This window comes from Pinus tabuliformis, chromosome X (genome assembly GCF_031772625.1).
Source record: "Pinus tabuliformis cultivar Carrire ecotype Pingquan chromosome X, CPIR1, whole genome shotgun sequence".
NCBI lineage: Eukaryota > Viridiplantae > Streptophyta > Pinopsida > Pinales > Pinaceae > Pinus > Pinus tabuliformis.
The window spans coordinates 560,280,798-560,294,313 of record NC_142308.1 but is presented as its reverse complement, the minus strand read 5'-3'; the positions used below and the strand labels follow the sequence as shown (position 1 = coordinate 560,294,313).

Here is a 13,516-nt window from a genome sequence, read left to right as displayed (position 1 = left end):
TCCACAGGTATGGTTGTCCTAGTAATACATCACAAACTTCAAGGGGAGCAATGTCACACAATACCTCATCCGTGAAGGGCTTGATGTTGTATGGAAGGCGACACTGCTGGCTTACACGAAGATCTCGTCCTTGGTGAAGCCACCCAATGGCGTATGGTTGTGGATGTGCTGTGGTCGGTAAGCCCAATCGCTTCACGACCTCTGCCGAAATGAGGTTCTTTTGACTCCTGCTATCAACAATGAACTGTATCGGGGAGTCCTTTACCCACATCTGGGAGTGGAAGAGACGCTCCTCCTCCTCTGGATCTTCGGGTTCATTTTTCTGGATCTTTGCGGTAGCAACAGTGGCGCTGGGATCTGCATCAATGATCTGCTTCCCTTTTTCATACCCCTTATCGGGTTCTGACTCAGAGTCGGAACATGCATCTGGTTCTGAAATCTTTAGCTCAGCCACCAGTGACTGCTTGGCCCGACACTCACTTGTGTTGTGAGTGGAGCTCTTATGGAACTCGCACCATTTTCCAGTGTCCTTTCTCAGCTTCGCGGCACTGTTCTTTGCTTGCGGCTTCAGCTGGTTGTCTTGGGTTTTCCCGCCTTGGCTTTGTCCTTTGTTCTGTGGTTTAGGGGCACCTTTCCCCTGCTTTGGATTCGCAGATCCAAAGTCTAGATTCTTTTGTTTAAACTTCTGCTCGACCTTGACGGCATATCGGTATGCTGCGCCGAGCGAGGGGATGTTTAGGAATTGTATTTCTTCCTGGATGTACTTGTGCAGGCAGCCACGGTATTTGAGTATCAAATGTTGCTCCGAATCCTTGATACCCAACTTTGTGCGAAGGGTATGGAAAAGATTGGTGAACTCCGGCACGTCTTGGTCCCTTCCCTACCGCAGCGTGGTCCACTTTATGTATTCATCCTCATAGCTTCCGACAGGGTAGTACTGCTCCTTGATGGCATCCCGGAACGAATCCCAGGTGGGTGCGGCTGAAAATAGTGAGCCAGTACTTTCATCCTTCTGCTCGCAGTAGGTTTCCCACCAGTCCTTGACGTGGGGGGCTGCTTTGAGAAGAGCAAAAACAATCTTTTCCCGACTCGAAAATTCATGAACAGAAAAATAACCCTCTAGCAGATTTAACCATTTATCTACTGCATCTGCGTCTATCTGACCCTCGAATATGGGGATTTCAAAATTAACTTGTACCTTAAAGGGTGTGGCGTTTCCAGAGTAGCTGCTGGAAGCCGATGCGTTGCTTCTGGGTAGCCGCTGAAGGATCTGGGCAAAGCTGTCCATCATCGCGTTCCGTTGTCGCTCGAGGGCTTCTTCGAGCAAGATTTTGATGGGATCTCCTGCCCCCTTGTCTTTCTTCTCGTCCGCCATGGGAGGCCGTCGGGATTTGCGAGGCTGGTCTTGCAAAGGTTCAACCAGTTCAAGCCCTAACTCCTTATATCCCGACCTTGTTGGGGACATGCAAAGAAAAACAGAGAAAAAGCAGACCGCTCTGATATCACTAATCCGGATTTAAACAGGAACGCAACAAATTACAGAGATAACCATATACACAAAGATGCAGCAGAAATAATACTTCATTTCATTAATGGAAAATACTGAAATATGCTTACAACCAGAAATGGAAATAAACCAGCTAGGGCAATGGTAGCTTATCTCTGAGAAGAGATGTGGTGGCTACATGCCTCTGAACTGTGTTACAATGAGGCTCGAAGGCCTATTTATTGTTGAGAAACAATGGAAAACCCTTAACATTCCAAAACCTAACCCTAGGAGATGAAACCCCAAACTATGGGCCCCGTTTGGGGGTAAGTTGGTACATCAACTTCCCAGGGTCGTAACTTTGGCATATGATCTCCGTTTGACGCGTACAATAGCTCATTAGAAAGATCTATCCGAGCACTATCATTGTTGGAACGGGCAACATCGGTCCATTCGGTCCATTCCATGGACCCATGTTGCCCCTGGATTCCCCAAAAAACGTCGTTTAGGGCCTCAAAATGGCTCCGGAAGTTCAGAACCCAAAAAACTGCTAAAAATAGTAAGTTGTGCTACAATTAAGGAAACTGAAAATGCTGAGAAAGACAATGGTGGGGGTCCAGGTGGACTTGGCAGGTGGCCACCAATATCCACCTGGATCAATCACCTCTCTTATTTGGAGTGTCCAACAACTTACCATCTCTGATCATGTCAGATCTAGCTGACCCATGTCTACTAAGAGACATATTGCCATATTCCCCATTAGTTCTTTACTCATGTCCACGGATGATCCGAAGTAGTGCCTATCACTGCAAATCTGAAAAAATCTGAAGTAGTATCACATTCACCTCTACTTATTTCTCTTGTGCTTGCATGATTTTGTCATTTTCTACTTTGAAACTCCTTATTTACTCCTCCAGGCTTCTCAATGTGTGCCAGGTTAGCAGAGTGCCCCACACCACGCTGCCCATCTAATGCATAGGGAGATTCTATGTAGTCTACCACCTTACTTTCCATCTGATCTCTTTCGTGCAAGGCATACTATGTCAGCTAAACCAAATCACAATAAACCAGTGTACCTTAGCATAATTTGGGGAGGATACCTTGTCTACAATATCATCAAATCAGCGTGATACATGTATAAAATAATCATAACAACATATAGACATATATCGAATAAATGTATCAATGCATAAGCATCATTCTAGCTAGGATCCAATCATCAATGCAAGGCCATATCAACAATGCATTCTATGACCTCATGCATGACAAAAACCATTACTCCAATACACACATTTCCACATGCAACTATCAACATGCATAAGCAATGCCTAATCAACTACACATACGTATGAATGCATGTAGTCGAGCATAATCGATCAATTATTGCAATCAACCTACAAGAGTAATACATGTAATCAAAACATTCAAGAATGCACCTAACATACAAGGATGTAGTTAAGCGACATATAATCAACATGTAAGAGATATATAACCATATGGAACCAGTCATATACTTCTGACACTACATCCCAAAAAATCACATCAAGTTCCTCATGAAAACCTTACTACCATCATGATCAACATGATACAATGCAATAAGCACATGGAATGCAAGTGCAATAGACACACATGCAACTAAAATGCATGCATGACCAAGCACCTTCACCCAAGGAGAGTGCAACCATGCTCTGATACCAATTTGTAGCACCCCCTCCTCACAGGTCCACTGAAGCAACCAACCAGCCGGGGTAAACATGTGATTAGAGAGGCTACTATAAGGGATTCAACTTCCTTGGTGAACTTAAGGAAATGGAACCGATAGAACATATCAAACAAACCCATCCATATTAACAAGAGCACCTTCAACAGACATGTCAGCCACTTATACATCCTGTTCTTGAGTTCCACTGATGATTTAAGCCATTTAACCCCTATTTTCTCTCATGTTATAGGAAATACAATGACCAGAAGCCAAAGTCACTCTCATAGTCCTGTGTACTAGCATCCACAAACTTTCTCAAGTAGATCTATGCCAACATCCCCAAGATTTGAGCCACTTTTCTAGCCCATAATCTCGGCCTCTTCCCAGGACTTGTTATAACCTTCAGAATCCATCTAAGATATTATTAAAATATAAAAAAATGAAAAATCAACCTCAAGAATAGGCTTGAGCAGGAAAGATAACATCAAGAAAGAAGATAATAATAATAATAAGGATTTTTTTGAGTGGGTTGGAAAAAACCCTAGGCTCTGCTCTCTGAGCAAATGTTCAGATCTGCGCATTCTGCACCAACCTGATCGCATCCCTTTTCTGAGCCGCCAGCGATCCATCCCTTGCGCTCCTGGTAAACAATACGTCATGGCTTCCCCTGTGGGAGGGGCGGGACCTTTCCCCCCTCTTCTAGATAACCTCTCGCCTGACATCTTCAAATCCTCTGCATCGCTGTTTCCTCCAGGCGACTTTTCAGGACAAGAACAGGGCTCAGTTCAGACTGACATAGCAGTTGAGCATACAGTAGCACGTGAAAAGGAAGAAAATGAACAGGGGGCGAATCCAGAACATCCGGTGTCACAACCAAAGGCGACTTCGGCTACCTGTATTCCCAAAGCAACGGAACGAATCAAAGTTGAGCTCCCCAGCCATAGAATCAACGACGAAATAGAATACATGAAGGATCACGCTCTCATTGGAAAATTTCTTGGCTTTTGGCCAACCGAAAAAGCCCTACAGGGGTGGATAGCCTCAAAATGGAAGCCCAAAGGACAAGTCACCTTGCTACTTGGCCCCAAAGGCTTCTTCACTGCAATATTCTCCTGCCTGGAGGACAAATCCCGCATATTTGAGGGTGGTCCGTATTTCTTCAATTCCTCGGGTCTTTTTCTTCGTGACTGGAAACCCAGGTTCAATCCAGATACAGAAGATCTCAGTCATGCTCCAGTGTGGATACGCATGTATTCTTTACCTGCAGAATACTGGAAAGAAGAAACATTAAAGGACATTGGCAATAGCATCGGGGTTTTCATCAAAGTAGCAGAGGAAACCAAAAATCGAAGATATACTTCCTACGCCAGGATCTGCATCCAGATGCATCTTACTAAAGCCCTTGCAGACTCGGTAAGTCTTTTCCATGATGATTTTGAATGGATTCAACCATTAGACTATGAGCATATTCCTTTTTGATGCCGCAAATGCCATGAACATGGCCATCTTTTTCGGGATTGTCCTCTGAACACTCAGATCAAATCTCCTGCTAATGAGGCCAGCAAAGACTCTGAGGGCTTTACCAAGGTGCCCAATCGCCGTAGGCATGCTAAAAAACATCATGTTGCTCCCTCCAGCCCCAAAAAAGCTGAAACCCAGAACAAATTCCAAATTCTTACCCCTCAAGATCATTTAGAAAAGCAACATAATGACTCTTAGGCTTCCCCTTCACGCCCATCTCCCTCCCAGAGTCTCAAATCTAACCCGCCCCCATCTTCCTCTAAGCCCTCCAGCCTTCTATTCTCCTCGGAATCAAAAAAGCTGGCTTTAGAAGATGAAATTCCACCTTCAGCGATGGAACTTGATGCAACTTTAGCACTCAGTTTACAAGATGATATCCCAGAGGAATGCCAGAACATCCCCACAACAATGGAGGAAGACCCAGAGTCTGTGAGTCTGGAAGGACTGGATATACTCAAACTCGAAACAGCATGCAAGCAGAAAGAGTACAACTCAATACCTCCATGGGAAATAGATCGATTGGAAGGTGTTCTCACCAAAGCTCAACATAATAAATGTCTAGGTATACAAGCAGGAAGTCCCTGGGATGGAAAGAAAATCCTAAAAGAAACAAAAAAAAGAGGGCGCAAAACTGATCTGCAAAGGACCATCATTTTAGGAGAAATCTTAATGGAATCAGGAAGATTTCCAAAGTTGACGAAGTTCTACAAGTCCCAACCCCACTGTTCCTCATGAAGCTCATCTCCTGGAATATGCGTGGGCTCAACAGCCCCTCAAAACACAGAATGTTAAAAAACATGATTCAGCTAGAGAAGCCTTCCCTAGTTTTTCTACAAGAAACAAAAAGTAATAGTGTTGCCCTCGAAAGGATCCTCAACAAAGCATGGACAGGCAGTCGCTCAGTCTCAGTGGATGCGGTAGGGGCCTCCGGTGGCCTAGCTATAGCTTGGAATCCGCAGATCCTTACGCTTCAAGATTTTCATGCCACTCATTGTTTCATTCAAGCTTCATTTCATCTCATTGGGACGGATCTGCATGGTCTTCTCACTAATACATACTTCCCGCAAGACTTACATCATAAATTAGAAGTGCTGGATGCACTTACAGCTCTTAACTCTAACAGACAGTACCCTCTATGGATCAGCGGGGGGGATTTCAACATTATCACGAATCTAGAGGAAAAAAAGGGAGGCCGCTCGAAGTTAGAAGAGGACAGCACAGGATTCAAACAATTCATTCAAAGCAATCAGCTCATGGACATTCAGACTTCAATTGGCACGTACATCTAGACAAACAAACACAGGGGAATTCAAAATATTGCCTCCAGGTTAGATCGTTTTCTCATTTCAGACAATGCTATACATTTGGGAGGGGATTTTCATGCCTCCATCCTGCCTCAGGGTGGATCTGATCACTGGCCCATTATGCTTCAATGGACACATCCAGGTAAACATTGCAATCATCCATTTCATTTTGAGGCCTTTTGGTTCACACATCCTAACTTCAAAGAAATGGTCCGAGCTGCATGGAAATCCTTTACTCCCCCGGCAGGTGCAAAGATGTTCCAATTTCAACAGAAACTAAAAAATCTCAAGCAAGTGCTCAAAGTCTGGAATAAAACCCAATTTGGCAACATTCTGGAAAGCAGGAAAACATTGGAGCAGAATATGTGTGCTCTACAGCAAACCATCATCCTGGAGGGAAGAACAGAGGAACTGGCAAATAAGGAGCAAACCCTCTGGACAGAAATAGAAGCTCGAAGACTACAAGAGGAAATCCTTTGGCGCCAAAAATCCAGAATCAGGTGGCTTAAAGAAGGGGAAAAGAACACAAATTTTTTTCATCGATCCACCATACAACGACAAATGCACAACAATATAGCCTTCATCAATAACAGTCAAGGGGAGAGACTAGAAAGGCATGAAGACATTGAAAAGGAATTCAAAGAGTACTTCTAGGAAGCGCTCAAAGAACAAACAGGAAGTAGATCAACAACCATACAATCTATCACGCAGCACATACCCAAAATAATCACAGAAGATCATAATCAAAATCTATTACAACAAGTCTCTATGCAGGAAGTAGAAGAGACAATGGATCAGCTAAAGGATGGCAAGGCTCCAGGTCCTGATGGCTTCACCTCCAATTTATTTCATGAATTTTGGGAGTTGATCAGCACAGAAGTCTGGGAATTAGTGGAAGAATCAAGATCCATGCACTGGATCCTCCCTTCCCTCAATTCTACTTTCATTGCTCTAGTTCCCAAAGGGGAGGAATCAAATATGCCAGACAAATACCGGACGATTGCTCTCTGTAATGTTATATACAAACTCATATCCAAAGTAGTGGCAAATAGGCTCAAACCTCTTCTCCCTCTTCTCATCCTTCCAGAATAGACTGGATATGTAGAAGGGCATCAGATAATGGATGGCATTATTCTATCAAACGAGGTGATCCACTCTTTAAAAATTCTAAAAAAACCAGGTATGATTCTGAAGCTTGATCTCTCCAAAGCATTCGATAAGCTCAGTTGGGAATATATTCATCAAATGCTGTTGGCCTTCGGCTTTAATGCCACATGGACCCGATGGATAATGAATCTTATTACCTCACCCTGCTTCTCGGTCCTCCTCAATGGCTCTCCATCTGTTCCTTTCCGCCCCTCTAGAGGCATTCGTCAAGGGGATTCAGCAGGACAAACTGAGGTGGGGATACACTACAAAAGGTATGTTCACCACCAAGGAGGCATATAGATTACGCTATTCTAATTGCAACACAGCTACGGACCAGCTCTGGGATCGTATTTGGCAGTCCAGACTCTGGCCCAAGGTATCAACCTTTCTATGGCTTTTAAGTAAGAGGCGCATCCTAACGTGGGACAATCTACAAAAAAGGGGCTTCATCGGACCCTCAAGATGTCCCAACTGCACTCTTCACTCGGAAACCATCCTGCATCTCATGGAGACCTGTCCTCTCGCAACTCAGCTATGGGAGAAAGTTGATCAATGTAATAAAAGAGCAGGAGTTAGGCAGGGGGACATAGCAAACACTCTAAGAACCTGGCCCAAGCACCCTTATCATAGCCCCATCCTTAATTCTCTATGGAACCTCATTCCAGGTTTTCTTTACTGGATTTTATGGAAGGAACGGAACAACAGAGTCTTCAACAATAGTAGACGGCCTATAGAAATACTCTGGCTCCTCTTAAAGCAAAATCTCCAAGAAACTCTGGCGCTTCGATCTTGGCTAGAAACTGACTGGCCGGACTCTCCTCAAGAGCAGCTCATCCTGAACTCCTGGAATCTTAACTTATCCTGCTTGCCTAACATCAAATCCCGTCCCCCTGCTAAATCTGTCTCCCCCATACAATGGTCCCCTCCAGCCGCTTCCTCTTTCAAATTGAACTTTGATGGAGCAGCTAAAGGAAATCCTGGGCCGGCAGGGTATGGAGGAGTTTTCAGAAATGACAGAGGAGTAGCTGAGCATATCTACTATGGTTCGATAGGCAAAGACACCAACAATGTTGCGGAATTGGAAGGCTTGTGGAGAGGGATATGCATTGCCGATCAACACAATTTCTACCCGTTAGAAGTAGAGGGAGACTCCCTTATCCTCATCAATGCAGCTACAAGAATCCAAGCAGGCACCTCAGCAGCTAAAATAGCGTCCAGTTGGAGGTTGCTTAGTAGGCTCGAAACTTTGGAGGAAAGGCTTAGGCACCCCCATAACATTATTTTCAAGCATGTCAGGCGCACAGCCAACAAGGTAGCAGATCGATTGGCCAACCAAGGGGTTGATCTGGAACTCCCTCCTTTCTCAGGTACTCTCAATGATTCAGTGGATGCACAACTCCAACAGGAATGCGCTTCTCTGGTGCTTCAGGATTACCCATTCTTGGCTATTGGTTTTTAATAAAGTTATTGTATGGCTTAGTGATGTTCAGGTTAAAGTCTGTCTCCAATTCCGTCCATGCTTGGACTCAGCAAGGTTCTACCTCTGTTTGTATTACTTTCTGGGTAGTTTTTGGTATAGATGGGCTTAGTCAACTACCAATAGTCTTTCGGTCTGTTCATGGTTATTTGTGGGTCAGGTCAGATTCAAAGGGAAGTTTTGCCCTCCAATGTAAGAGCACTGCTAAATCCATAGTCAGTATGGAGAGATTTTTGAGGCCTGCCTCATTGTAAACTTTTTGAATAATAATAGGAGTAGACAAATTTACAAAAAAAAAAGAGTAGGCTTGAGCATCCCAAATGGGGACTGACATTCTCTCAAACACTTGGCATCAATGCAATCTACAAGTCTAGGATACAAGACAAAGCATAAATGACTGAAACAACTTATTAAACATAACTAGAATGATCACCACCTTCTTCGTTGAAAAATTGTAACATCAATTAGGTGTTGCATCCATCCATTTAACAATTACAAGTAAATACATGAAATAACCATGACATGAACTAGTCATATAGCCATGCTCATAACGAGGATAAAACCATATAAATATCAGACATATGACATCCATTAAATCCACATATAAACCAGTGAAAAAGTAAGAGAAATTAACTTTCATTAATCATGGAAAATGTGACTAGGTTTGAGACTTCCACATACCACCGGACCATAGACCTGGCTGAACCAAATCTGTCTTTCAGCCAGTCACCCCCGTGTCATATTCCAATCATGAATGTGGGATATCATAAAACAACCAATCCAAGAACAACCAAGGGAATCCAGAGGTTAAACCATCTCCACCCTCACCAAACTGTGATCACACCAAAACCGGTTCTCCGATCACAACCGAACTGAGCTTGGAATTCCATCTAGAATCCATCATTATCCTTGAGGAATTTTCATCTCCTTGTCTCTCAATATTTAATGCAATATATTCTTGGATCGCTAGTCCCTAAACCAAAACCAATCTCTCAAGCTTTACCACAATCCAAACCTGCATCATTAGGTCCTAAACTCAGACTTCTCCCTCAAGATTTAACGTGTATCATGCCAAAACTGGTCAAGGCATTTGGGAATGAACCTTAAGACCACCTCCACACTAGATTCTGAAATCTATATGAAAAACCAAATCTCAAAAATGAGAAAACATCCCAACATACCACATCATCCAGAAAAAGGCAAGTAGAGGCTGAAAACAACTTTCATAACTTGGCAAAACCATGCCACTGACATCATGAAAACTATACACCAACATGCAAATCGATGCATGTCTAAACCAGATAGGAAATAACACATACAAAATGTTCACTGCAAGTATTCTTGTTGAAGCTTCTTGATCCTAATGGTCGGTTTGTCTGCTATTATCTCCACAAGATTTAGGGCCTTCTCCTCCTCTCAAATTGGTGGGAAAATGCCCTTTTATAAGAAAACCCACATTTTTCCTATCACACATTGTGACAATATCATAGCTCAGTTTGATGAACCATCAGCACCATTGGAAATATCTCATCGAGTACTATAATGGGTCTTCCTTAGTTTTTGATGATTTGACACTTCACCACGAAGTCATTTTTCCAAGAATGGTCACTTAGTCGCCTCTCAAAATTGAATTTCTTCATATGAGACACTTGTACTTTGAGGTCCACCTCCTCTTAATACTTGTTGTCTAACGTGTCAATTTTCATCATGAGTATCCATCATTTACTCATGCTTTCATGGTCCCCACTAGGCCTATTCTGTGTGGCAGCGTCATCGAGTCACCCTTGATCAAAGCATCCGTGATGAGTCACCCTTGCATCCATGCAGTCTGTTTCGCATCCGATTATATCATGTCATAGTATTCCATCCATCGTTGCATACCATCCATCTTGTGTGCCCATTTTGGCCCCTAGTCATACTGTCCCCATCCCCTCCAGAGTTGAGTCAGATTCTGCCAGGTCAACCATGCAATTTATGCTCTGACAAGGGAAGTTGTTTGTCTTCCCCTCAGTCCCACATTTTCCATTATCCCTAGTGTTAGTCCATCATTCACATTACTATTTACGCTCATGGCTTAGCCGAGGATCCTCATTTCCTCATCTATCGCGAGCCTTATTCTATCAACATCATCTCATTTGTTCTAGAAGAACGACCTAAAGGGTGGTGTGTCTTGGTTTGATCTTCCATTATTATTTGGTGCCTCAAATTGAGCAGAGGGACTTGTTATTTCCCTTTGACTTGATTGTTTCATGTTCGTGATTCATACAGTTGATGGTCCAGTGATGCAGCAGATTGTACGAGTGATTCCTAGGTGTGTGTGACATGTTTCAGACCTCAAGAGGGGGCGGCCCTTCAGGTAGCCCCCCACATGCCCTGATGCATTCCTATTATGTTATAGCCTTAGATATAGTTACACATATTTAATGGGTTCGGTTCCTACTGATCGCAGTGTTCATAGCATGCACATCTCCTTTAGATGATCCATTCAGTTTTACAGAGCCCTTCCTGGTTCAGCAAGGCTTCTTCGGTTGTTCTACCCTCACTCCCACTCATTTTTTGAGAGAAAGGCCTTTATATCTCATGTACTTAGATATTATTGTATTCATTGCTGGCTCATGTTTTTCCATGTGCATTATGTATATGGGATACATTGTATTATTTTCTGGCTCTACTATGCCAGCATGCCATTTACCATTCAACATGTACTTCATTGCTTAGTTTTATATTTCTTGGCACACCATTATTTTTGTACTAAGTTATCTCGGCGAGTATGGGTATGCCTCCCCTACCTCATTGAGGTTCGGTACCATAACATAAAATGAGACTTGCATTAGTCTTGCCCCACTGTCCCTATCCTCTTTTGCTTAAGCTTTGTTGCTCTCTCTCTCTCTCTCTCTCTCTCTCTCTCTCTCTCTCTCTCTCTCTAACTCCACTGTGTTGTCTAGTGATTATGTCTTTACAACGTACTTCGGTCATAAGTCTTCTCCTAACGCTCATACATTGGGGGGAAATCTATTATCACCAAAAAATTGATCATCTAGCCTAATTTACTAGATGGATCGAAGTACACCATGTAAAGCCAATTTTACCATAGTAAAATTACTTTCACTGTGAGAAATTACTTAATAAACCACCTTTGTTACGTAATTTATAATTAAACCCATGAAGAATAATTAAATAAATCACTATTTATTTGATTTTCTTCTAGGAATAATCAATTAAACCATTGTTCGATTATTATTCTTTGTCTAATTTGACCCAATTATGAAAAATCAACAGATAAATTATTAATTATCTTATTTTTCTTTAGGAATAATTAATTAATCACTAATTATTTATTATTCCTTGTCAAATTTGAATAAATCCCTTAGAAATAATTAAATAAATCATTCTTTGTTTATTATTCCTTAACCAATTTCTTGAGATGATAAATAAACCATTTATTTATTTATTATTTCATAATAAATTTTAAATACTTTTTCCCTCCTAACCAAATATAATAAAATATTCCAAGTGGTTATTTCTAGAATGGGGGTTAGTAATATTTTATTATTTCTCATTATTCGAGGATAAATCAATATTTTGTTATAAATAGAAGGGTTTTTCATTCATTATTAACTTTGTATTATTTTCATTATTGCACTCACTCTTTTAACTCTGATTATTTTCATTGTCACACACCATATCTTTGTTGGGTTTACACATTATAGAGGAGAGAGACTCTACACAATCTGAAGACATTTGAGGATAGCCGAGAACCCATCCCACATAGGGGGGACTACTAACATTTATTTGTTCCCTTTACAGGTGTTATAATAAAACTATTCTTTGTGTATCTGGTTTCCATTGGATGATTGGAGTTATTATTATTTCTTTTTGTTGTTTAACTATGATTGTGGCATATATCAGAATTTTGGCAGTTTTGCTTCTATCAGTTGTTGAATATCTACAATGTTTAGCATCCATTTATATTGTTGAGATTGTTTGTCATCCACAATCTTAAGTGGATTGTTTTCATACATCATTGAGAAGAAAACACTACAACAATATCCATTAAGTAAATCCCATTGTTTCTTCATTAATTTCCCCTTTAATCCATCGCATCGCAAATATTTCCCCCGTGCCGTATCGGTATGGAGCTAACTTTCTAAGAGCCTACGCCGCTAATTAATTGTGACTCCATAACCCAACCAGAAAAGGAACATGAGCCACGTTCTTGGCTCCTCACACCAAGAATCCATCCCCAGATGGAGCCAATGTTGGGATAAAATCCCATCCCCCTATTTAAATTTTTCCAAGTATTCCTCTCTCTCGAATTTAAATAGTAGGGTAAAAGACCCTGTGTAAAAATCAAGCAGGCATATAGGCACTATATAGGGGCAGATCTCGATTGATTAAAGATCAATGGCTACTAATCACCCATCATATTCTGATTAACATGTTATTTCCCTCCTCTAAAGTTCTTGATGTGGTTAACACTCACTCAATTTCCCGATCAATCATTGGAAAAGATTTATTCTAATGTCTCACAGGCGCACTCACAGCATAAATAACACACATGTTAAGTGCCATTTTTTAACCCAATCATCCTCCACCGTTCGATCTCTCTGATGTGACGGCTTTAGGGGTGATCACACTCAGATATTCCCTCCCATTAGCATTACCGCATAGAACCGGTGATGCAACAACCATTGATCCCCTATAGATCAACAATCATCACACTTGAACTTGTGTGGTATTTAACTGGAACCTCCATGTGATGAGCAGGACACATCTTCTGAAGTTGTTGGTTCGACCAATAGAGAGAGGGCACTTACACGCTACATTAATTAACTTACTAATTTCCCATTAAACCTCATGGTGGCCATCTTTTCTTC

The 13,516-nt window shown here is 41.9% G+C and overlaps 1 protein-coding gene across 1 annotated transcript; it reads left to right on the top strand.

Annotated features, from left to right (window-relative positions):
* Window positions 1-5,461: 5,461 nt before the first annotated feature.
* LOC149141251 (uncharacterized) lies at window positions 5,462-5,998 on the top strand. The gene has a single exon (XM_089451199.1). It carries the CDS (start codon window positions 5,462-5,464, stop codon window positions 5,996-5,998), a length of 537 nt encoding a protein of 178 aa, XP_089307325.1.
* The last annotated feature ends 7,518 nt before the right edge of the window (window positions 5,999-13,516 follow it).